This window comes from Mandrillus leucophaeus, unplaced genomic scaffold (genome assembly GCF_000951045.1).
Source record: "Mandrillus leucophaeus isolate KB7577 unplaced genomic scaffold, Mleu.le_1.0 Scaffold75, whole genome shotgun sequence".
In the NCBI taxonomy this organism is placed as follows: Eukaryota; Metazoa; Chordata; class Mammalia; order Primates; family Cercopithecidae; genus Mandrillus; species Mandrillus leucophaeus.
In genome coordinates, this window is record NW_012108141.1 from 133741 (window position 1) to 161122 (window position 27382).

General features: G+C 36.2%; 1 protein-coding gene across 1 annotated transcript in view; it reads left to right on the forward strand.

Moving 5' to 3' along the window:
* MTHFD2L (methylenetetrahydrofolate dehydrogenase (NADP+ dependent) 2-like) overlaps positions 1-27382 on the forward strand; it is a 129837-nt gene that overhangs the window by 90675 nt on the left and 11780 nt on the right. The window contains exon 7 of the mRNA XM_011966147.1: positions 18427-18552. Coding sequence (XP_011821537.1) covers positions 18427-18552 — 126 coding nt within the window. The remainder of the gene's footprint in view (positions 1-18426; positions 18553-27382) is intronic.

Below are 27382 nucleotides of genomic sequence, written 5' to 3' on the forward strand. Positions count from 1 at the left end.
TACAGAGACTTTTGAAAAGGGGGGTTTAATCTTTTCATCTCTAGGTGTTTTCAATCTATGGTATTAGTACGTGGTTAGCTGAGGTTGATTTTTTTTTCTTTTGAGGCTGTTCTCTCAACACACATATATATATGTGTGTGTATGTGTATATATATGTATATACATATGTGTATATATTATATGTGTGTGTGTGTATATATATACACTACTTCTGATTTTTCATGAGTAAAACAAGCATTGATAGCAATATCCAAAAAAACTTCAGTAAAGAACAGTTTAGATCAAAGATATTTCGCTGTGGAGAATTATAGACTTCCTTGGAAATATACTTTAGATGGTCAAATGATACATCATTTAAACTTAATTCTACTTGGGTCCATGCATGTATATCATGGGCTTAGGAAGAAGTGAGGTTCCTCCTTTCAAGTTATGTCTGTAGCTTTTAATATTATCACTTTGTTATATTTTTATGTCAGGTCTTTAAAAGGTTTATATTAGGAAATATTTAAATATACCCAAAAGTGTATAAAGAGAGCATTAATAAAAATGTTAACACTTATCAGTACCTAAATTTGTCAGATATGAATACTATGTATATTTTCATTCTACCTGTTTTATATTTCTATAACTTGCTTTGTTTTGATTAATGTTATGACTTGAAAATTTGCCCATGCTAATAGATGTAGCACTCAATTGCTCAATAATACTCAATTGCTGAGTATCCATTTTCTGTTGATGAATATACATGTTATTTCCAATTTATTGCTATTATGAACAGTTCTGTAATGTTTAAGTTTATACATATTTTCTTGGAGACTTATTCATTAATCTATCCAACAAATACTATTTTTGCCACTGGTATATATTAGGCCATATAGCAGGCAATAGAAAAAAATATATATATAAATTTGGTTCAGCTCTTGAGAAGTCCAGACACTAGTACACTAGTAGAGGAGAAAGATGTACAAACAAATTAGTGTAATACAGCTTGCTAGTGCAATATTAGATATATGTGTGTATACATATGTATATGTCTGTCTAGAAAAGGAGCCTCTGTGTGTGTGTGTGTGTGTGTGTGTGTGTGTGTGTAAGAGACACAGATAGGTTGAGAAAGAAAAATAGAGACAGAGAGAGAGCATCATTGGAGAGGTTTTCCTCTGACTCTGAAGAGTAAATGAATGAGTTGGGTTCCATCCCACAGAATGAACAGAAATTCACTATACAGAATAAAAGGTAATGAGACTTCTGGAAGCTTAGAGCTATAAAATCCTATGCATATAGCAAAGAAAATATTTACTCTTTCAGAATGACAGGTGCCTGTGTGTGATTTGTGAAAGATGAAGCATAACATTTAGGAAAAACCAGACATCATAATAAATTTAAAAAATTTAATTTTATCCTGTAGGTCATGAGCAACCTTTAAATAATTAGAAGCTCTGGAATAACTTCATATTTGAATTTTAGAAAAATCACTTGGATAGCCCCTGTGCGGGGATAAAACTAGAAGTAGCATTGATGTGGTTCTACAGTAATACAGGAGTAGATGAAAGTGAGAAGGAAAAACAGGAAGGAAAGACTTACTGGCTTTAGAGACTAAGTATATGGTGTTGCCATTAACAAGGAAGGGCATATAGAAAGGAAGCAAGGTTTGGGAGACGTAAAGATGAGTGGGTGGGAGGAGATAATTAATTCAATGTGAACGTGTTGAGTTGATGACACTAGGTGTTATATTCAGGCGGAAAAGTCCAGGAGAGGGATGAGATATGTGGGCGTGGGGTTTGGGAGACAGCTCTGTTCTGGAGTGGTAATTTTGGAAGTCATTAATATCCGGGGTATTGGACACAAATGCATGTATAAAATCATCTAGAATAAGTCTGTTTATAGTGCATGGACTGAATTTCTGTTTCAGATATATTTGAAGTGTTTTGGTTGACATGGTTACTTCTATAACATTGCCTTCTTTCTTCTGTATAACTAGTGCCAATGACAGCCTATTCTTATTCCAGCATTGACTCTGATTGATTGTATAAGAAAAAATTGGTATTTTTTTGAAGCTTTGTTGTTTCATACCTGTTGTTCTTTTGTAACCCCAATCTTTATCACCTTTAAAGCATTGTTTGAGCAACATGAGAGAATGTATTTGATAAACCAAAATGTACCATATAGTGGAGACAAAATTGTGTCCTGAAAATAAAATGATGGACTTAACTTCATAAATATTTAATTTTTTTTATGTAAAAGATTAAATTTAACTTCTTTAATGTAATGTAAACTTCTTTAATAAATGTTTCCAGCAGGCTGAATTTTTTGTTTATGCTTGCATTTGTAGTCTTTGCATAGTGGATTTACTGTGACCATCTAATGCTCAGTTAATTTCCATTATCTGACTTGTCCAGGTTACCAATTTGACCTGATTTTTACAGTTTTATTGCTCACAGCCTATTGTATCTTCACAGCATTTTTTTCTGTGACCAACAGCCTGATTTTAGTAACTCTGGATTTCCCATGTCCATTATTTGATTATGTTAATGCTTTCTAAAGCACAAATAAATTGTTTTCTCAATTCCTTATGCCTTGATTATTTGATTTCTAAACCAAATTGCCTAAATTTTGCTTGAAACATCTATTGACTTATTCATTCTTATTCTTTAAAAACTAGGACCTCAAAATGAAAGTTCTGCATGCTATGGATGTGCTTGGTAGATTTTTCTAGCCATCCAGTGTATTCCCTATGGTCTTACCTTGTCCTTTATTCCTTCACACTTGTGGTGGCCATTCAACTTCCCTGAGTCTCTGGTCAAGGCAACTTATGACATGCCAGAGTCTACATTGCTAGTATGGATTGAAAGCTTTCTCTCTCTAGCTCAGTCACGCCAGTAAACGATTATCTCCGCATGAAAAACAGGATAGACTTTAAATATCTAATAAAGAGTGGTGCGTAACGCACATATATTTTTCCTAGCATGTCAGTAGATGATTTAAAATCATGCTTTAAGTTTTATGTGCCTTTTGGGATATGTCCCATGAATATTATCACTCACTTCATCAACAGACTCCAATACATGCTATCTGAACCTACACCAAAGAGGAGGTATAAAGCATTTTTCCCCACCATACTTTCAGTGGATGTACCTCTTTTTAGTTTTTTTTTTTTTAAATAAACCTTACTTTGTATGGGATTATATGAAGTTGTACTATATAGTTGTTAAAAAACCGTTTAATAATATCCATGTCAGGCATAAAATATGCCTTTACATTTTGTAAAATTTAAATATGTTGTGGTAGCATGGGATGACAAGGGTGCTGTCATATAAAGTATAAAAGTCCTCACTCAAAAATCATATTGTGAAGTATACAAAATAATAAAAAGGAGAAGGAAAAAGGAAATACAAAGAAAGGACCTACATGACGTATGTGATGAGTAGGGAATAGTAAGAATTATAGTAGGACAGCACTGGAGTGAAATCCACTGTTCTGTGATCTCCAGCAGCCAGGACCATGTCTTATTTATATTTGTGTTTCTTGTACCTGGTTAAGAACCTGGGCTTTAGGACTAGAAAACTCACTGTTCAATGAATGAATTCCTTTCTTTAGAAGTCAAGTGCTTAACCGGTCAGGCGCCATGGCTCAAGCCTATAATCCTAACATTTTGGGAGGCCAAGATGGGCAGATCATTTGAAGTGGAGCTCAAGACCAGGCTGACCAACATGGTGAAACCCAGTCTCTATGAAAAATACAAAGATTAGCTGGGCATGGTGGTGCACACCTGTAATCTCAGCTACTTGAGAGGCTGAGGCACGAGAATCGCTTGAGAGAATGGCTTCAACCCGGGAGGCAGAGGTTGCAGTGAGCCGAGATCATGCCACTGCACTCCTGCCTGGGTGACAGAGTGAGACTCGGGGGGGAAAAAAAAAAGTCAAGTGTTTATCTTGGTCTTAGTTTAAGCTTTTTTCCTGGAAGGTAAGGAAGGTCTTCATAGGGGCAGATGATCCTTTCAGGACTCATTCAGCCTTAGATTCTCTTTCATACCTTGTTTGGGGCTGTTCCACTTCATGAAAGCTTAATATGGCATTGCATCAGCATCACTGACTCAGAGCTTGCACCTGCAGAGTTCAAAGAAAGGTAGGGAAGAGGCAAAGAAACAACTGAGAAATTACTGTCTTCAATGAAAAAACTAGAAAATACCATTGCTTTACTTTCTACTATGGGTAGGAATATAAGCCTCTCTATAGGTGAAGTCATCATTCCAATAGTGTTTTCAGAGCATGGTATTGTCGAATGTCTGTTCCAGACATGTGTTGACTATCAGAAAGTGAAACAATTTTATTAAATCTATAGTCATTATTAGTTGTGTCATTTAAATAGCATCAGCATACCTAATTAATACCTAGGAAAATTAATATTTAAAAAATGTAATGATCAAAATGTTACATGTCAGTGCTTATGTAATAATCCACACAGAGGTGGTGTTTGAAATGTACTTTGGAGACCCTGACGGAGCACCTGGCTACCTGCTTTAGGTGTGGCTTTGGTTCTGAAGGAGAGCAGTGAGAAGGAAGGAATATATATTGGTGGTGTCTGTGGCAACACCAATATATCTGTGGTGTCTTCTAAGGCAACTTTCTATGAAAGGCCTTTCGTTTTACTCATTTATGTAATTAAAGACTTAAATGTTAGACCTAAAACCATAAAAACCCTAGAAGAAAACCTAGGCAATACCATTCAGGACATAGGCATGGGCAAGGATTTCATGACCAAAACACCAAAAGCAATGGCAACAAAAGCTAAAATAGACAAACAGGATCTAATTAAACTAAAGACCTTCTGCACAGCAAAAGACACTGTCATCAGAGTGAACAGGCAACCTACAGAATGGGAGAAAATTTTTGCAATCTACCTTTCTGACAAAGGGCTTATATCCAGAATCTACAAGGAACTTAAACAAATTTACAAGAAAAAAGCAACCACATCAAAAGGTGGACAAAGGATATGAACAGACACTTTTCAAAAGAAGACATTTATGCAGCCAACAGACACATGAAAAATGCTCATCATCACTGGTTATCAGAGAAGTGCAAATCAAAACCACAATGAGATGCCATCTCACACCAGCTAGAATGGTGATTATTAAAAAATCAGGAAACAACAGATGCTGGAGAGGATATGGAGAAATAGGAACACTTTTACACTGTTGTTGGGAGTGTAAACTAGTTCAACCATTGTGGAAGGCAGTGTGACAATTCCTCAAGGATCTAGAACCAGAAATAAGATTTGACCCAGCAATCCCATTACTGGGTATATACCCAAAGGATTATAAATTATAAATCATGCTACTATAAAGACACATGCACACGTATGTTCGTTGCGGCAGTATTCACAATAACAAAAAATTGGAACCAACCCAAATGTCCATCAATGATAGACTGGATTAAGAAAATGTGGCACATATACACCATGGAATACTATGCAGCCATAAAAAAAGGATGAGTTCATTTTCTTTACAGGGATATGGATGCAGCTGGAAACCATCATTCTGAGCAAACTATCACAAGGACAGAAAACCAAACACTGCATGTTCTCACTCATAGGTGGGAACTGAACAATGAGAACACTTGGACACAGGATGGGGAACATCACACCCCGGGGCCTGTCATGGGGTGGGGAGCAGGAGGAGGGATAGCATTAGGAGAAATGCCTAATGTAAATGACGAGTTAGTGGGGTTCTCCTTGCTTTGATTCTTTTACATACTGAGCTTGGTAAACAATTTTCCTTTAAATAAATGGTTCTAAAATGTTTGAAACCAATTCCATTTGACTTTAATACCCGTGCCTATTGTCCCCACTGGCCTGCAGGCTCTCCTCATTCCCCAAATGCACTGGTGTCTGTTGGCAGGAAATTCTTTTTTTTCTTTTCTTTTCTTTTTGTTTTTTTTTTTTCTTTTCTTTCTCTCTTTTTGTTTTTCTTTTCTTTCTTTTCTTTTGTTTTCTTTTCTTTTCTTTCTCTTTTTCTCTCTCTCTCTTTCTTTTCTTTCTTTCTTTTTCTTTTTTTTGACAGCATATCACTTTGTTGCCCAGGCTGGTGGTACCGTCATGGCTCACTATAGCCTCAACCCACCCCCCACCCCCGCCCACCCTGGCTTAAGCAATCTTCCCACCTCAGCCTCCCAAGTAGCTGGAACCACAGCCATGCACCACCATGTCCAGCGTTGTTTGCTTGTTTGTTTATTTGTTTGTTTGATTGTTTTGTGGCAACAAGGTTTCCCTATGTTGCCCAGGCTGGTTTTGAACTACTGGGCTCTAGCGATCCGCCCACCTTGGCCTCTTGAAGTGCTGGGATTACAGGTGCCCTCAGAGAATCAAGTTTGATTGATGGGAGGAAGAAAAGAGAAGCACACATTTGGACCCCGCAGGTCCATTGACTCTGCAGAAATATGGTCCGAGGCAGAAGGTGATGGAACTACTTGAATGATCCTATGAATTTCTGAATATAAAAGGATTCCAAAGTCTTAGATGATCAAATATGGCACAGAGCAGGGCCCTACTGGCCCTGAGCTCTGTAAGGAACCTAGCATCATCCTGGTACCACAAGGAGTAGAAGCTTTGGGGGCATTCAGATATTGTCCTTGGCGTGAATATTATTCTCATGACAGGCATCGTAGGCATATCAGTTCAGATAGGAACCAAAGAAGCCAGGGGAAAGAAAAAGAACAGGAGATGTTCTGTGGTCACTGCCACTGACTCACTGGGTTGTAAACACTTCTTGAGGATTTCTAGAAATAACAGGAGGATAACTGGGAGAAGACACTGAGGTAGTTGTACTATTAATGTAGGCTCTATTTAGCTAGGATGCATTTTAGCCATTATATTACTGTCTGCAAAGCAAATAATGCTGAAGAAACTTTTTCTAATCTAGAAAGAAGCATACATTCATACAAATTCCATTCTAATTATTATCTTTATTTATGTAGTAGGACAATTTCCAGCTGAAGAAGTGATCCACCTGAGTAAGCATTTCCATGGTGTTCCTTTCATATCTGAGTTAGAGTTCTGGTTTTGTTCCCAGCCTTACCTCTGACTCATCATTGTGAAACTAAGAAATCATTTAGCCTCTCAGCACCTCAAAATCTTTCTTCTGTGAATGAGGATAATGGGTAAACCTTTTCTTGCTTCACTGAATTGTTGTGAAGTTTAATTAGATAATGTTTACACAGCCCTTTGAACTCTACTAATTAAAGTGATGTGTAAATATGGTGCTTCCTTTTATCAGGATGGCTTGACTGAGCCATTTCATGAAGAGTTACAGATGACTATGATAGGAGTATCCATGGGGAAGTGATTAATTTTTTTTTAATTCATGTGAACTCAATTCTGAGATTATCAAATACACATATGAAAATACTCAGTTGGGGCTGTAATTAGTGAGAATAAGGACATAGCCTCCCACTAGCTGAAGAGCTAATGGTCACACCTTCACTTTAGGGAAAGCTTAAAGCTTAGCTCCTAGGGTGTAGACTAGTGCTCTGTTTGCTTTAGGTATTGCTATCATTTTTTTCTATGTTATCTTTATTCGGTCTATTTTTGCCTAGGCAACATTGGTGATTTATTTTGTATTTGTCATATAATGAATCATAAAATAGCATATTTACAATCCCTTGATGAGAAAGACATAAGCCTTAAAGTAATGTGAATTTGTATACATTATCCATTGGTTCATTTACTTATCAAAGAGATTTTTACCTGAAACAGAAAAATCTTAGATAAATCAGAAATCTTCTTACTAAGTTTCCCAAGGAGACTATTTTACCCTAATATTATCTTCTCAATTACTTTTGAAATTCTGCATTAATAAGAGACCCTTTCTTTTGCCAGAAATAAGTCCATGAAAGGATTAATTAGCTTGGAGGGAAAAAACACAAGTTTTTCTTCATAAGCCTTCTTTGTGTGTTAGCGTATAATTATCTTTGTTAGATAGAATTTTCTAAATGATAATATTATAAGTATGTAATAATTCAATTTTGTATGCTGCTGAATGACTCAGAATTTAGAGTTAACATAGTTTATTGGAAACTTAGACTAACTAATGGGGAGTTTTGAAAACTACTAAATATCAAAATGGGAGTTTACAGCAGGAAATGTTTCTGTAAAATCTAGTAGCTAGTTTTTTATATTTGTATTGCATAGTGAATGCATTATATATAATAATAAATAATATATAAATAATGTATGAATAAATTATGTGTACTTTCATTGCCTATGTACTTCAGGGATATGTCTGCTGATGGACCAGCATAACATAAAAGCCCTTTGAACTGTTTGAAACTTCAAATTCAGAGTCTTGATTTTGTATCTTCTGAAATATGTTTTCTGCCTCAAATCCTCACTGGTATGATAATGAGTAGAATTGCAGAAAAATTTCAAATTATTTAGGTCCTGGTTAAATACTTGTGAAAAGTGTGACGGTGCTTTAGTAAACTCTAAGGCATAATAGCAGGAGGTATATAATTGGATATTTCAAGAAGAAGGCAGATAAGTATAGATTATTTTGATCTAAGGAGACACTAAAGAAAACAAAATACAGATCCAAAACTGTAAAACATATAGCCTTAGGATACACAAAGATAAAATAGAATTCAAATTTGCTACCATGGAGAATGAATATTCTATTTATAGATCTAAGGTCCTGAATGAATCTGTATCCCTACACAATGGGGTTTTTAGGTATTCTTTTTTAAAATAGAAAAATAAATGTTAGTTTTCATCATTAGCTAGTGGTTTTAAGAGGGTATTATGTAAGTTCAGATACAGGTCAATCTGAACCTGGATAGGTGTAGTCCCAATAATGTTGATGATAATATCAAAGTTTTACCCACAAAAATTCTGGCATCTCTTTGATATCTTCAATTTGGGCTTGATTTGGATACAAAGGTATTAGTAAGTCTACGTCCTTATCCAAACTAGCTATGAATAGGGCATCCTAAGGGATTTTAAGAAAGAGATAATCAGGACATCATTTAATCTGGCAACTCCACTCTCAGAGTATCAAATTAACAGGTGTGGAATCACAGAGGAGGGAAGACTATATTTCTGTTCTAGGCCTGGACATAAGGAATGTTTAGGAATTATTAGAAATGCCCACCACCTGCATAGTATGTTTATTCCAAGGGGAATGTTGAATAAGAATAGAAGAGTTTAAGGCTAATATGGTTGTACCTGTATCAATCAAAATGTTGTTCTTTAACATTATAAGAAATTTCTCCTTGTGAATTTAAGGGTAAAATGAGAAACTGGGCATTTGATTTCCTTTAAAGCACTTTCATTTTTACATCCTTCATTTTTTTCCTTTATTTTTGATATACTAACTTTTTTGTCAGTGTTCTTTCTGGTTACAGTATCTGTAAATGTCTTTACCGAGTGATTCCCTCTTTAGGGGGTGTTTAATGATTGCTAATGTCTGATTGTTTTATCTGTAGGGGCCTGAATTTGATTTAAGTCGTATTTGATTTTTGTGCCAAGTCCCTTTCAAAATGTTCAAGAGGATGCTAGAGGTCTGGCAATAGGCTGTTTCCCATTTCTGCTTTTTCTTGTGTTTTAATTCTTTTATTTCTGGCTTAAGGTTATTCACAAGAAAATGAGAGGAAGCGAGGCTTCATCTGAATCAGTGTTTACTTCTGAATTTTGTCAAAAGGTGCCAAATAACCTATCCTTGAACTCCCTAATGAATTGATTCTTTCTTTGCTTATAGGACTGAATCAGAGTCCAATCTATGTTCACAGGAATGATTTGGGGGATAGCCAAAAGACATTCAAAATCTACAGCTTGCAAAATACCTCTGATTTCTTATAAAATTAGGAATCTTTGTGTTATGCCTTTTTTATCCAGTTCTTTTGTATCTGAGCATATGAAGTAATAGATATCGATTTGACAAGTATGGGTTGTACATTCCTAAAACTATTCCTGATGTCTCTGCAAATTTTATCATGGTGAGGCTTTGGGTACATTTTAATAGTGGCTTTTAGCTCAGAATGAGATGAAGTCTTAAAATTAACAATAAGAGTGTTTTTTTACTTTTTCTGTTCTGACAGAGGCTTAACTTTATAAGATAATGCACTTTAGGGGTTTCTGGACAGCTAGAAGAAAGGGGGAACAAGCCAGAAGGAGAAGGAGAAACAGGCTGGGAGAAGAAGAATCATAGGATAAAGGTCATTAAGTTTCTGTTGAAGTTTGAAGGAATCTAAAACAGATTAAGTATTTCACTTTTATTTTTTTGCCTCAACAAAGGAATCTTTTAAGGGAACAATTTTGACATCTGAATAATTTTGGATACTTCCTCAAACACATTAACAGTGCAGATCATTGGATGTTTAGAATTTTATTCCTTTATGTTCTAAGGCATCTCTCAAATGAACACTTTTGTTCATACCAAAGCTCCTTGAAAATGTCTATTATAATTCTAAATTATCTTTAGTGAAACCAAGCCATTTAGAAAGATAATAAATATAAGAATTCAGGTTATAGCATAAATACATGTGCAAAGAAAGAGTCTGTCAGAAGGGGAATGGTCTTCGGTTTAAACTGAGCCAAGTCCAGCAGAGTCTAGGAACCATCAGGTGAAAATACCGCTGTGTACCTCCTGCCTCAGCCCCACATGGCCTGATGGCTGGGCCTTCTCCAGCTGCAAACCTCACACATGTGCAGTTTTCACAGACAGTAAGGTTTGGAGAAATTTCACAAGACACACTGGGAAAAGCACTCATAAGATTTTGGTAAGTGACCCGAGACAAAGTTTTTCCAGAGTTTTGCAAAGTTCGGAGGAACTTTCTGAATTTCTCAGTCCTCAAGATCAGTTTGATTTTTTTTTTTTCTATTTTTTTTTTTCAAGTAGAGATCAGGTATCACCATGTTTGTCAGGCTGATCTCAAACTCCTGACCTCAAGTGATATACCTCCTTCAGCCTCCTAAAGTGCTGGGATTACAGGCATAAGCCACCATGCCCAGCCTGTCAAGGTCAGTGTGAGGATGGATTTGTCTAGTTTACACCCATTCCCATTCTGTGAAGTTTGCTTTTATAAAGATACAAAAAAAAGATAGAGATAGAGATATATAGTGTAGTTAGTAATAAAACTGATTTCTACCAAGGATAAAACTTATTCAAATCTGATCAGTCAAAGGATTCCTTAAAAAGGGCTTTTTATTCATAGAAGACAAAATAAATGCAGTGCATGGGGAACTTTATGTAACAAAATATGGAAGAGGTTAGACTCAATGTGAGCCATACCTCATCATAACAGTCAGAGAGACCAACAGCTCCTTACCCTAGCAGGAATTTCAATAGACCACAAGACACTCATGCTTTTTGACTCAAGGTCTGGGATCACGTACAAGAGAAGTTTTTGACTAGATCTTTGTGGATCTTTAAGATTATTGAATGCTGGTTCCCCAAAAATATTACTCGAACAATTCAATGATATGACAAATCTTAGTTTACGGTTACTGTAGCATGGGTGAGAACGGCATTGACAGAGTCTTAGTAGCAGTGGTATGCTGAAGCTTGCTCCACCAGCCTGTGAGATTGTTTCTGAGCATCTCTTCCCCAATCCATGTTCAGTGAGTTCACATTAGTAGCTTGAAGTCAGCCATGGTAGGACTATTTATGTTATAGAAATCATCAAATTCTACATAAAAAATATCCGAGATATTTTTTCTCCTGGAGAACCAGTTAAACTTAGTAACATGTTAGGGTGTGGGGGCAAAGTTGAAGCATTTATAAGATGTTAGAGTTTGTTTCAAAGCAAGTCTTTATTTTTTTTATTTGTCTACTTTAAGTTCCAGGATACATGTGCAAAATGTGCAGATTTGTTACATAGGTATCTGTGTGCCATGGTGGTTTGCTGCACCTATCAAGCCATCACCTAGGTTTTAAGCCCTGCATAGGTTAGCTATTTGTCCTGATGCTTACTCCACCCCCAACAGGCCCCAATGTTTGTTGTTCCCCTCCCTGTGTCCATGTGTTCTCATTATTCAACTCCCACTTATGAATGAGAACATGCAGTGTTTGATTTTCTGTTCCTGTGCTAGTTTGCTGAGGATGATGGCTTCCAGCTTCATCCATGTCCCTGCAAAGGACATGATCTCCTTCCCTTTTGTGGCTGCATAGTATTCCATGGTGTATATGTACCACATTTTCTTTATCCAGTCTATCATTGATGGGCATTTGGGTTGTTTCCAAGTCTTTGCTATTGTAAATAGTGCTGCAATAAACATACGTGTGCATGTGTCTTTATAGTAGAATGATTTATAATCCTTTGGATATATATCCAGTAATGGGATTGCTGGGTCAAATGGTATTTCTGGTTCTGGATCCTCGAGGGATCACCACTCTGTCTTGCACAATGGTTGAACTAATTTATATTCCCACTAACAATGTAAAAGGGTTCCTATCTCTCCACAGCCTCACCAGCATGTTGTTTCTTGACTTTTTAGTAATTGCGTTTCTGACTGGTGTGAGATGGTATCTCACTGTGCTTTTGATTTGCATTTCTCTAATGATCAGTGATGTTGAGCTTTTTTTTCATATGGATGATGGACATATAAATGTCTTTTTTTTTGAGGAACACCTGTTCATATCCTTTGCCTACTTTTTGATAGGGTTTTTTTTTCTTGTAAATTTTTTAAAATTCCTTGTAAATTCTGGATATTAGACCTTTGTCATATGGTGGATTGCAAAAAATTTCTCCTATTCTGTAGGTTGCCTGTTCTCTTTGATGATAGTTTCTTTTGTTGTGCAGGAGCTCTTTAGTTTTAGATCCCATTTGTTGATTTTAGCTTTTGTTGCAATTGCTTTTGGTGGTTTAATTATAAGTCTCTGTCCATGCCTGTGTCCTGAGTTGTATTGCAAGGCAAGTCTTTTAACATGCCTTATGGAGGCTTGCTTAGAATTGGATGATTATAATATGAAAGTTTAGGATTGGTGGATACAGAGGATTTTGAAGCAAAGGTTTCAAAACATCCTACAGAATCAGCTATTTGATGCTACCTACTGAAAAATCAAAAGGTTTAATATTCATTAAATGAGTTTTTCATAAGTTCCTGAGACAAAATCACTTTCAAATTTCATCTTTCTGAGCAAGACTTTCCTGGAGTAAGAAAGTTATGTAGATGAAGACAGCTGAATAACAAAATAATGTTAATATTACAGCTTATAATATATAAGCTATGTGAGCGTAGATGGTTTTGGTTCTCACATATAATGCTTGAGCCCTCAAATTATGTATAAAAATTAAGGATTGGTTCCCATGGAATTATGACAGCAACAACAGAAAAAGTAAACTCATAGGAATCATTCACTTGAAATCATTCATTTTCAACTCTAACAAAAAGAAAAATATCCTAACTGTGCATCCTAATGATATATGTCTTTTATTTATCTAATATTTAAGTAGATTTTAATTCTATGTTATCACATGACAAGAATTTATATTGCATTTGTGTACTTGGGGAATTAAACACATCAAGTCTTAGAAATTTCTTTTCAATATCTATAAAAATACACTGATTGAGCAACTATGTGCTTCCAATCATTTGCCTCTACAAGACAGCAATGTAAGTGGACTACTCAGTGTATTTAGCCTAACTAAAATAGAGATTTTGAATGTTTGTCATAATTCCAACCATTAAATGTAATTTATATAATTTCTCTATCTTCTTAAGTAGAATGAATGATAGAGTCAAAGGTCAACACAACTTCAGAGATGAATTACTTGGAAAAAGAAAGAAGAGGTTTTGTTTTTTTTTTTTTTAATTTGAAAGGACAAAGGAGAATGTTTAAGTCATAGAATTGAAAGGCATAACTAATACAGAAGTTTATAAGTCTGACAGAAGTTTAGAGAAGACCTAGATGCTTCCGTAGTCCCAACACCATGACAACAGCATGGAGGAGCAAAAGGGGTTCCAGTACCTCTATCACTTGCATAAGAATGGTGAGACAGAACACTCACACAAATCAGCCAACGCAGATATGCAGCAAGAATAACCAGAAGCCTAGAATCCTTGGTGAGCCAGCTTCCCAAGTCTCAGGAAACTGCCCAGGGCGAATGGAGTGTCATCGGTGCTTGCCCCATTGTGACACAGCTGAGGGAACTCAATACACCCTAGACACCACTTGAATTGCTGAGCTCAAGCACTGGGGAACATCCCATTCTAGGAGGGAGGAGGACATAGCCTAGACTGTACCCAACACTTTCTCTGTGTCTCAAGATGCCCCATTCTAGAACTAGAATGGGATAAAGAGAAAGTCTCTGTTAAGTGGCAGGGGAAAGAGCTGGGGCAGCCAAGGTAATCTGGGGACTTGTCTTCCTACAACTAACCTTCCCAGTTCAATCCCTTCTTTATTTTGAATATTACTAGTAAGAAATAAGGACACCATACAGTTTCTCTTTGTGGTATATTATCCTTAGAATATCTTTTACTGAGCTAAAAGATCCTCCCTCCCTTTGTGTTTTTTCCTTTCTTCTCTCTGAAACCATATAGAGTAAAATCTTCCTGATTTGCAGTTTTTAACATATTGAAGAAACTACTCTAGTTATTGGGGTTTTCTTGTTTTGTTTTTAGGTGTATGCATTTGTTTGTTTGTTTGTTTCTGAGATAGGTAGCCTAAGTTCATTTAACCATTCCTCTAGTGCAGAGGTTTTCACTGTGTGGTCAGTGCACTGGTGATGGTCAGTGACTATTTCTTACCCTCTGCTCACTGTATGTTATAGGTCTGCAAGAAGATAGGGAGCTTGCACCAAACTATAAATCAACACACCACTTATTTCATTGAAAAATTCTTTCTACAAAAAGTAATAATAAAGTTAGCTGAATTAAACTGTGTTTACTGAGATAGTTGCTTTATATTGTGGCACAAGATTTTATCTTATTGTAGATCAGTAATAATTAATTGAGCCAGCTAGTTTGATAGCAAGTGATAAGAATTTGACATGATTTGTAGACTGGTTCTAATCATTCTTCCCTACACCAGCCTCTGAAGTACAACCAACTATTCCAGAGAGTTTGCTAAAAATATATTGGAAAATATTACATCCTTGTATCTGGAGACCATCTTAGTTTTGTATTGAGTTTTTAATCAAGTACAGCACTTCATGAGAATTATACATTTGTTCCCATTCAGATTATTCTTGATACTTATAATCCATCACTCCAAAATTACAACCCAGTAGCCATTCTGTCCAATTTTGTGTCATTTGTAAATATGAGCTATGTAGCTACTGGTATGTTAAAAAAAAAAAAAAAGTCACTTAGACACCACCTTTAAAAAATTTTTTTCCTGAGTCCATGGTTCAGCTGATCACTTATAGTAACCTTGACTCACTTATTTCTGATGATCTTTCTGGAGCCTGATCAAGCATCTGCCGTTACTGGTTGTTGACAGGGAACTGATCAGTCTATTATGGCCTCAGCTAAAGTAACTCAGCTTTCCTCTATGGTACTTGTATCCTTCAGCAGACTAGCCTGAATTTGTTCTCATGGCCATGATGTGGTTCCAAGAGAGACAAGAAGCACACAAGACCCTTGTAAGGATCAATCCCACCGCTGGCCTAGAGTAAAGCAGAAAAAAGGTGAAAATGGATCTGGAGGAGAACAAAGATAAAACCATCACAATGCCAATGTGTTCTTCCAAATTATTTATTAAAATTTGAACATGGTATTGACAAATACTTTTCACAGAAGATCTCAATAGACCTTACAAATGCATTGGTCAACAGTTTCGTAATATGTTATTTAACTACCTATGATTCTACCAATAGATGCTTTCATCTAACCTATATTTTTCCATTCATAAGAGTTCAGTGAAAAGTTTTCTAAAATTTGATGCTGTAATTAAGAAATTACCCATCGTTTTCTGAACATAAATGACCATCACTGCATTATTTATAATAGCAAAATATTAGAAACACTGCAGGAATGAATACATTTTTATGGTAATCCATATAATGAATTAGTTCATATAGCTTCTAATTTTCAAATAAAATGAAATGGGAAAATGCTCACATTTTAATGTAATAACAGAGTGGTGAGATACATAGTGAGACACAACATTAAGGAAATGCAGGTTTCATATTTTATATTTAATATATAAATATTTTGAAATCCTAGAAAGGAATACACTAAAAATACGGATACTTATTTTCTTTGGATAGTAAGATAATAGTGATTTTTATTTTCATATTAAATTTTTACATATTTTCCAAATTTTCTACAGTGGACATATAAAGCATCACTATCCAAAAAAGATAAACATTTAAAGTTGTTTTTCCATTTTGTAAGTTTCCTGGGAATTAAAATCAAGCTCACACTTTCCTCTATTTTGAAAATTTTGCCATTTGTTCATTGCCATTTAATATTCTCTGAGATGTTATAATAATCAGAGGGAAATTGGGATCTTTGCCATTAGCATAGAGGCTAGACAATAATAACTATTTTATGAATATTTTTATCTTGAATTTTTTTTTCTGCAGCTATACTCAATGTATGTCTTCTTTTTCTATTGGATACCAAGAAGAAAGAGGATTTTATGACTATTTGGACCGAGGCATAGTACCTATGTCAGAACCAATAAGAAAGATAAGTTCTATATCACAGGATAGGAATGCAAGGAAAAAATACATCTCAAACATTGGTGACTCTTCTGTCACATCATTATGAGACTAAAGAAGCTATCCCATAGCTACATCTATGTTGACATTGACCATTTGTTTATAGCCTTTAAACTCTTGCTAGCAGAAAAAATCATGTTACAAGGTGACATTTAAGCCGTCCGTAATGCTTAAATGGATAGTACAGGTGCTAGAATGTCTCTAACAACACAGTGGGTAGGCTTTTCCCGCAAGAGATCTAGAATCCGAATGTGAGCAGATAACCTACCAGAAACCATGTCCATCAGAAGCATTGTGATAGAATAATAAAGATGAGCACAGAGTCTTTGATTCTCCTCCCACTGAGAAGTGGAGTCTCTGTTCCTCCTCCTGATCTGAGTGGACTGTGTTACTTCTTGACCAATAGTATATGACAGAAGTGACATTATGCTAGTTTCCCGGTCCAAGCATTAAGAGGCTGGTAACTAATACTTCTTGTCTCCTGGAACACTCCCTCTTGGAAACCAGCTGCCAGTCTGTGAGAAACTAAGCCCCATGGAGAGTTCATGCATATGTGTTCCATTGACAGCCTTAACTATACTCCTAGCCAATCATAAGCATCCGCTGCAACCATGTAAGTGAGTCCTTTTAGCCTGCCATGTCTTTAGATGACTCTAGCTTCAGACACTATCTGACTCCAATTACATGAAAGATCCTAAGCCAAATACATCCAGATGAACTCAGTCAACCCACAGAATCATAAGACATAGTAATAAATTGTTGCTTTAATCTACTAAATTTGTGGTTGGATTGTTCAATGTTATTTTTTTTTTTTAAACTGGAACATTAATCTTAGCCAGTACTGTTGTACTTGAAACAAAATTTTAAAATAATTGCAGGAAATAGATGATGACATAAGATCTCTGTAGATCTGTCTTTTAAACTGGAACAGACCAATAGTGAGGAGAGCTTACTATACATTACACCTTTCAGAATCATACAGACATTGTGATCCAAAGAAACCAAGAAAAAATAAAACGAAAGCTCAAGATAGCACTTAGAACTTCATGTTTGGAGTTGATGAGATGCCATTATGAGTATGGCACTTTACTGTTTACGACAACCCTGGGGAATATGAATTATTATTATCCTCATTCTTTTATTTCCCCCTCCCTTCCTTTCTATCTCTCTCCCTTCCTCCCTCCCTTCCTCCCTTTCTTTCTTTCCCTCCTTCCAATTTCCAAGTTGCTTTCACTGTGCTCCACTCCATCACACCTCAGCAGGAGCCTGTCTCATGTCCGCAATCTCCCCATGCCATTCATAGTATGTGACATACAAAAGGATGCTGCTCAAGCAGGTATCCCTGCGATGTCAGGTAAGCGATCTCTGAGGTGAGAGGTTAACTCCTGCAGGATTTCATCCTCAGAAGCCCTTATGTGTTGCCTTAATCATCTTTGTTCTTCTCTCAGATCAGAAATGATCAATGGCCTGTTTTTTAAGGAACAACGTATTACACACATATATATATGTGCGTGTTATACACACATATATACACACACATATATATGTGCATGTTATACACACACATATATATGTGCATGTTATACACACATATACACACATATATGTGTGCGTGTTATACACACATATATATACACACACATATATATGTGTGTGTTGTACACACATATATATACACACACATATGTGTGTGTGTGTGTATGTATATAAGCCTACCAAACATATATATAAACATTTGTTATGCTGAAGGACAAACAACTCTTTTTGTTTTCAGGTATTCCAAACTTGATTACGTCTGATATGGTTAAAGAAGGTGCTGCTGTAATTGATGTGGGTATCAACTACGTCCATGATCCACTGACAGGAAAGACAAAATTAGTTGGAGATGTGGACTTTGAAGGTAATAAACCAATATCTTTTGATAAGTGAAGATTTAAAAAAATTCTACCTTACATATTTTAAAAATAGAGAAGTTTCATTTATGGGGGAATTATTAACTTATTAGTCATCACCTCTTTCTTCTGAGGGAAGAGAGTTCAATCAGACTTAAATATTTACTTTCTCCCTTCTTCTCTCCTTCCCTCCCTTTTATCCTTCCTTTCTTCCTTTTCTCCCTCTCTTCTAATTGTATCATTAATATTTGGTTTAGGGATCAAATTTCTTGTAGTACAGTTTTTATTAATAGAATACATCTGTCCTTTTATAGACCTGGGCATTGTTTTGAATTTCGGGAGTTGTCATCTTACTCTAGCTTAGTCAAATATGCTCTATTCTCAGCCATTCACTCTTAGAGCCAGAAGGTACTTTAGGATGTGTCTGCCAACCTTAACTATATTTCAGATCTAGGTAGTTATCTAGATAGTTGAAGTCAGTGTTTTTCACTTGTGTTTTAGAGAGAATAAAGAAAAGGAACTAAGCTAGTTTTTGTGGTCAGTGAAAGATATAAGGCAACAAATACGTAGCAATAAAAAAAAATTCTAACCCAGTCTTCTCTTTACAAAAGGGGAAACTGGGCCCCAAGACTGATGTATTTCTAGGTGCCTGACCCTCTAATCTGATTTTACTTCCGTTATCTTTGTCAGATGTTTACCTGCGTTCAGATTTTCAGTGTAGCCTAGGAGTCTTAGATGTCTATGAAGGCACAAATATGGTAAAGCAAGTGGTGACATTTTTATGTTAGAAATATTTTTTTGTATAAGACTGATTATTCTGGCCAAAAAATACAGTGCCACATCAAGAACTTCGTTAGTTATAGATGTGCCCTTCTTACAGAGAAACTGAAAAGAATAGGTGGTGCCATTTTAAAAATAATTTAGATTTTGAATTTTCACTTAGAACCTGCTCATCAGCTGATAGTTTCCCCAAATTCTAGCATATCATTGAATAAAATAGAAAATGCAGTTAGAAGTGTCCTAGGATACTGGCCTTATATATGTGAGATTCTAAGATACATCAGGGACCAGATCCAAGTAAGCCATTTGAGCCTAAAAGAAAAAGAAAACCCTGAGGACACATATGTGCAACAATGCATTCTAGAGACAAAATGGTGTAAATAAGAGCAGAGTACAGATGTACCTTACCAAAGAAAACACTGCTGCCCTCATTGGCTCTAATACATAGCGTCCCTGACATGGTTGGAACTCTGTTCTAGCAGTGATGACTCTCGATATGAACATGTGTATCTGTATGCATATACCTATGGCTGTGTGTGTGTTGTGTACATGCTGAAATCAGTAGGGAATGACCTCATTTATTTATTTAATCTTTCATGTTCAGTCACTTAGGTCAGATATGAGTAACTTACTTGAATTTCTCAACTTGAAAGAGTAAAGTGCATTTTATTTTAAAACCTGGCCTTATTTATTTTCTTTACTGTCATTCTGTTTCTTGATAACATTATAGTTATGCGTTCATTGCAAAATTACCACATTTGTGATGCACCCAGATGGCATTGACAACATGAGATAACCAGCTTGAGGCAAGAAAAGCAGGGATATTTGCAGTTCACAGCCTTGACCGCCTATAAGGCAAGCTTACCCAGCAGTTCAGTTTAGCACGTTTTATAAGACTCTTCTCTCATAGAGTATTTTTTTGGTCTCATATCACTTCCATGCTTTCTTATTTTTAAGTTAGAATGTTTTTTGCTGAAAGTAAAAAGTATTCTGAAAGCAAATTTTACATGAGCATTTTTGGTGGGTGTGTACACATAGTAGCACATATAGATACTCCATGTCACATGAAGTCTAACTTGGTAATGACTATTAAATCAAGTTGTAGTTCTGTGTATCTAAGCATATATAAAACATTTAAAAAGGAAATGGAAAAGGGACAAAGATATGAGATGAACAGGGCTGGGAGACCTAGCCTGTTGCCCTATAGCTTTACCACCTCACTAGCTGTCAGTGTTATCAGTTAAATGATAGCAATTATATTAGTGGCTCCATTCAGCTCTGCTGTTTGGGGTATCTTGGACATCCAACAGAGCATTACCAAACAATCATGTAAAAGCACAGAAACTTTCACCTGGAAGGTCAAGATTTTCTAATCCTATCATAAAAGACACCCATATTATTAATTGTATCTAGCTTGCCAGCGTGCTGGTTTATGGAGCCAGAGTACTAATGAGGACCTGGACTTGGTAAAGAAGGCTTTGCCAGTGAGGCCATGACTCAGCCACCCATAGGAGCAGGCAAGTGATAGGTTTTGACATGTTGCTCTTCAAGTTGTTCATCAGGACTTAACCTGAGGTGAGGGATGATCCCCCAACTGAGAGGGAGGAACTTTAAGATGGGTTATGCTACAAAACTCGTAAGTAACATTTGGCTTCAAATTGCCACAGGGAAAGTGTGGTGGCTGCTTTATGAGTATCGGTGAAAAGTTTCACTATAACTATAGCCAAGATAAACAAAACAGATGTAGATAAAATCAATCATTGAAGTAAATTGTCCTTGCAGAAATATTTGTTTCATTAGTAAAGAAAACTGGGTGACCCAGTTAAAGTAGATAACATTGATGGGAACGATTTATCGACATAAATGAGCAAAATGGCTGTGATGGAAAGGATGACAGTGTCCCAGAGGATGTAAAAAACTTCACATTAAAGGAACCTGCAGAGAAATTTCATGCCATTGAAAGGGCAAAGGATAAAATGTTGGAAGCTGATTCATACTTAGAAAGGAATCTGCCAGTTCACCAAGGCATAGAAAAGATGCTTGCTCCTAATCATCAGTTGTATGACCAAGAAAAGGCAAGAACCATTCAAACTATACTTTTCAAAATGTTTACAGAGAAAAAAACAGTTCAGTTCTCAATGTTTTCAGCATTTTAAGTTGCATTCGTTTTTTAAATATTAGTTTAATTTTGCTAGTAGTTTTACTATTAGTGAATACTAGTTTTACTATTAGTTTTACTACTAGTAAATAGTAATATTTGTTTTACTATTATCAGTAATATTAATTTTACTGTTATTTTTAATCCACTATACATTTATAAAACACAGTAAGAGAACTTTTAATGTTTCGACAAAATAATTTTAAAGGTCACTAAACAAATATAATTTCTCCCATTGACTATTAAAATTGCTTCACACTGTTTCAGCAGTCATCTCTGTGGTCTTACACTACTGTAAAAATTGAACACTGCCTGTATTTTTCTCTGTGTCCAATTGAGTCTCATAAAATTAGTGATCATATAGTTCAAATCAATATCCAATGCCATAATCACTTCTACTACATGATTATTCAGTTGTTTGGTTACAGTTTCTCACTATTACTATTACTGTCCAGGTAGGTTGTTCACTGTGGAAGGTAATGTGTGCTAAGCACCTTGCTAACCAGTATGTTCTTTTCCTCAACATACATCCAAGTTAGGCCTTTTCTGCAATGCCATGCCTCTTTGGATGTTTTGGGAAATAAATAGGGCTTTAAAGTTATTACTAAATTGAAGTGCTATTTTGTTTTGTATTGATTTCCAATTAAGAACTTGACAGTTCATCAATATGTCCAGTTTCTGACAAATGCTTAACATTCCTCTTCTGTTACTTGAACATACTTCCTCCCTCCTGACTTATGACATTAAAAGAAGAAACAGTATTTAAAAGCATCTGTGATAAAATTATTTTGCATGTCTAAGAATTATTTTTCATTACTAATAATCATACAGTGAATAATCTATTAATTTATAAATTTATATTTGCTATATAGATTATTACTTTTTATACTTATGTATACCTACTCTCATGGGCATTTTTTTAAAACCATTTTCTATTGTAGCTTTGAAAGAAACTTCATATACTTCTGACAAAGAAGGCTGTATTCTCAAAAGATATAAATGAGATTATGTGCTATGAGTAGTAAATAGCTTCTTATGAATAACACATCAGAAAATAGCGTGTAGTCCTAGACTCAAAAACTCGTAATTGTACTGTTCTTAATTCATCAAATGGATTTGTTCAGCTGAACAGTCTAATTAATTACTTCCATGCTGTTAATTCAATTAACTGTGCTCTTATAGGTGAATTCTTGGGCCTCATTTATTTCTCATAACTAAGACAAAGACATTTCTCTACACTTGTGAAGCTTTAGTAGCTTTGCTTCAATTTTATGATGCTTCCTGCAGGGATTGAGGTGGAATAAGAAGAACTGGAGTGTCTATTCCCTGTTGTCTGCCATCTCTCCTCCCTGTCTTCCAACTCTGACAATGCTTTTCCACTCATTGGTTTATACTAAAACAAGGAATAAAATAAGACAGGAAAGAATTGGTGTTGTAAAGAAAGCAAAAAGATAGGAAAGAGAAATGGCATGTAGGCATTTTTGTTAAAATCAAAATAGATGAGATTAATGTCTAAGAGTGACTTCCGTCTCTCTACTGTCTTAACATAATTGGATAATAAAATTTAAAGTGATAAGTCTTTGTAAAGGTGGTAAGTCTAATGTAAAGGTACATTATATTGTTGATGACAGTGGTTTAAATTACAAAAGTAAAGAAGTCACACTTTATGGAAAAGAATGTCTACTCCTCTAACGCAACTGACATTATCATTATATTTTGTACTAAAGTTGCTTCCAGATATTTTATGTATGCATCAACTATATAGTTTGAGGAATATATATGACTTATGCACTTAAACTTGTTTTACTGATTTGCCTTGCTGAGGTTCTGGTTTATGGTTATGTTCAGTGAATGTATCATTATTTGGTTCACCCTTTCTCTATTGTTAAACTCTTAGGTTGTTTCCTTTTTTTTCCTTTTAAGTATTATACTTGAGTATAGGTGAAGGGCTGTAACAAAGGGAAACCAAAATGCATAGCCAAGATAATTTGGCTAGCCAGGCATGGTGGCTCACACCTGTAATCCCAACACTTTGGGAGACGGAGGCAGGTGGATCACTTGAGTGCAGGAGTTGGGGACCAGTCTGGCCAATGTGGTGAAACCCCGCCTCTACTAAAAATACAAAAATTCGCTGGATGTGGTGGCGCACTCCTGTAATCCCAGCTATTCAAGAGGCTGATGAAGGAGAATTGCTCCTCTGCCGGGAGGCAGAGGTTGCAGTGAGCCAAGATCATGCCACTGCACTCTAGCCTAGGTGACACAGTGAGACTGTGTCTGAAAAAAAAGATAATTTTGCTATTTCCCACGAAAGTCTGAATTAGGGAGGCAGTCAATGGAGTTAGGCAGCTATGCATCATTCAGGGATACTGTTTTCTCCTATCCTACTGTTTCTATTAGTTTGCCATAGCTGCCATAACAAAGTACCACAGACAGAATGATTTTTACAACAGAAATTTACTTCTTAAAATTCTAGAGGCTGAAAGTCCAGGATCAGGGGATTCGTAGGGTTGTTTCTTCTGAGGCAACCTTGCCAGGTAGACGGCCATTTTCTCCCTGTGTCTTTTCATTGTCTTCCCTCTGTGTGTGTCTGTGTCCAAGTTTCCTCTTCTTAGAAGGTTGGATTAGACCCCATGCTAATGACCTCATTTTAACTTAATTTTATTTTTAACGACCATGTCTCCTGAAACAGTCACATTCTGAGGTACTGGGGTTAAGACTTCAACATCTGAATTTAGAGGGGATACAATTCATCCCATAACATCGTTCCACCTGAGTGTTGTCCTTATCCACATGGTTGAAGTTGAATTGCCTCTTCATTTATGTTGTCTTCTAAGGAAAAGTGAAAGAGAGAGCCCAGAACAAGAAAATCCATCTTTAGTAAAGTTCAACTAGTAGGTACATGCATCACATCTGCTAGCTTTCTACAGACCTGAATGTAGTCATGTGTGGAGTACAAGGGATGTGGAATCCATAGTCGCTGAATGGGAGGCTATACTTTGGTAAATAATAATCTACCATTTACATAAGAACTTGAAGACTAATCTCTTACTTAGGATAGAAAAGAAAGATATTTATTTATCTTTTTTATTATAATATCCACATATCATTCAGCTTACCTATCCTGAATTCATTTTGTTCTGAAAACCTCAGGGAACTATCTCATCATTGTCTGATTGCTTTCTCATTGGTTTCAAAGCATACTCCACTTACTAACTTTTTTCTGGGGTTATGGTGAAATCCTGGTGTCACTGAAGTTATATCTTGGCTCAAATCTTACCCTGAGCTTTCCATAGATCTTAGATACACAGATTTGCAATAAAATTTGTGCAAGTATTATAACCTCACCTAAATGTCTTTAATTCTAACTAAACTGTTTATTATTCAATCATTGATAGAGATTTGATACTTTTTGACCATGTTATACAATTTTGACAATTGTGTCAGGTCCCTTTGTGACTTTCATTTTTTATATCTCTATCTTCACTGGATTATTTTCAGTCTCTTAATTATTACTGTTTTTAGGGTAGCCCTTCAGATGCTTCAAATTTGGTTCATTCATTTAGTTGTTCAATGCTATTAAGCATTTGCTATGTGTCAGGCATTTTTATAGTCACTTGGGATACAACAGTGACCTAAAGAGACAAAGTACTTACCCACCAGTAGCTTCCATTTTGGTTAGAGGAGACAGATAATAAACAAATACATACATATCTATGTAACAAGGCAGTGTCTTAGTGATACAAAAATAAAACAAACTAAGAGGGCTAGAGAATGATGGCATTGAGTTTCTTAGAAAGGGTGGTCAGGGAAGGCTTATGCTAACCTGAACAAACGAAGAAAGGAGTCATGTGGACAGGTGAGGGAGCAGCATTCCAGGCAAGTGGAGAAGCAAATGCAAAGACCCTGAGGAGGGCCTGCTTGGTGGTTTTTATGAGCTGCAAGGGGGCCATTGTAACTGAAACAGTAAGTAAGGAAGCGAGTGATAGAGAATAAAGTCAAAGAGGTAGCAGCAATCCCGTCTTATAGACCAAGGAAGGATATTTGGATTTTACTCTAAGGCAGTGAAAATCCATTGGAGGATTTGGGGCAAAGAAATGACATTTGGCTTGTATTTTAACAATGCACTGTGGCTACTGAATGACACATAGGCTGTATAGAGGTTAAGGGTATAAATAGGGATAGCTGTTAAGAAGCTATTGTAATTATCCAAGTAAGAAATGATGGGGCGTGGAGCAGCTTATAATGGGTGAAGATGTTAAGCGGTGGTTAGATGGTAGATATAATTTTAAAGGAGAGTTGAAATGATTGGTTAAACAATTAGCTATGAGGGAAAGAGAAGAATCAATCAAGTATGACTCAAAGGATTTTGGAATAAGCAAGAGTGGAGGCGCCAGTTCTGGAATCCTCTTGAGATGAATTTTACTCGAGTATGCGTATTTAGGGTAGAGAATGGGCAAAAGAGAGGAAGGGGCTCTTTCCTGGTAGAGGGAACAGAGAATCAAAGGAAAGGAGGAAGCATTATAAAAGGCTTTATGTGCTCAATAGCAGGCCCAACGTGGTCTGTTGAAAAAGGGAAGTATGATATTGTATACAATGGTGAATTTTCCCCAAATATCTGGTGCCTTATTTTGAATTTTGCAAAAGAATCTCCACCAGGCAGGAAATCTCCCCTATAAAGGGACCTTTTAATTTGAGACTCCATCTGGCCAAACCATTCCTCAAAATTCCAACCCAATAGTCAAACATAAGGTCAGGAAAGGGTTTGGAATTAAATAGAAGCTCAGTATCATTCTTCTAAGAAATTACTAGAGATGGGGTGAAAACCGCTGGAGTGCTTTGTAAGCAGCTTTCCGTTTATGTTTTCTTTTAATGCTCTGCATTTGAAAGTCTGGATTCATCTTTTACTCCCTGCTCTTTTGGTATTATGTTCAACCTTTCATAAAAGACTATGCTTTGGAGTCAAGCTAACTTGGATTTGAATCCCAACTCTACTGCTTAAAACAATTGTGATCTTAGGTAAATCATTTCACCACTCTGAGACTCAATTATATCATCTGAAAAATTGTGATAATTCTATCTTATAAAGTTGTTGTGAAGATTAAATGAAATAATCACCTTACATAAGCTAGTTAATGTAGGTGAATTGCCAAGCATAATGCCTGGTGAAAAACTGTGTGTGTGTGTGTGTGTGTGTGTGTGTGTGTGTACGAGCGAGCACACATTGCTCACGTTTTCTCTCCATTCCCACTAAACTACTAATCCAGAAGTATACAACTTCACACTTCAATTACCACCATCCTCCTCATTACTTTTCTGGCCTAAACTCTCTTCCAGTGTAGTCTGTTCTTTGCCCAACTCTTACATGAATCAACTTTAAAGCACTCATGCTTATTCCCATCTTTTCCAGACTCTCCTTACAGGTTTCATTTGCCTTACTCATCTTGCTCTTAATCCTATCCTTTCACTTTTACTTAGTTATTCCTAACTAGATTGGATGCCTCTGTAAGGTTAGCTTCCTATCTTACGTTTATTTTTCCTTTATTTATTTATTTATTTATTTATTTATTTATTTATTTTTGAGATGGAGTCTCACTCTGTCACCCAGACCGGAGTGCAGTGGTGCAATCTCGGCTCACTGCAGCCTCCACCTCCCGGGTGGGAACAATTCTCCTGCCTCAGCCTCCTGAGTAGCTGGGACTACAGATACACTTACCACACCCAGCTGATTTTTGCATTTTTAGTAGAGACAGGGTTTCACCATGTTGGCCAGGATGGTCTTGATCTCCTAACATCGTGATCTGCCCTCCTCGGCCTCCCAAAGTGCTGGAATTACAGGCGTGAGCCATCGTGTCTGGCCCATTTCTTTTATATCTCTGTCCCACACCAGATTTCAGCCTTCT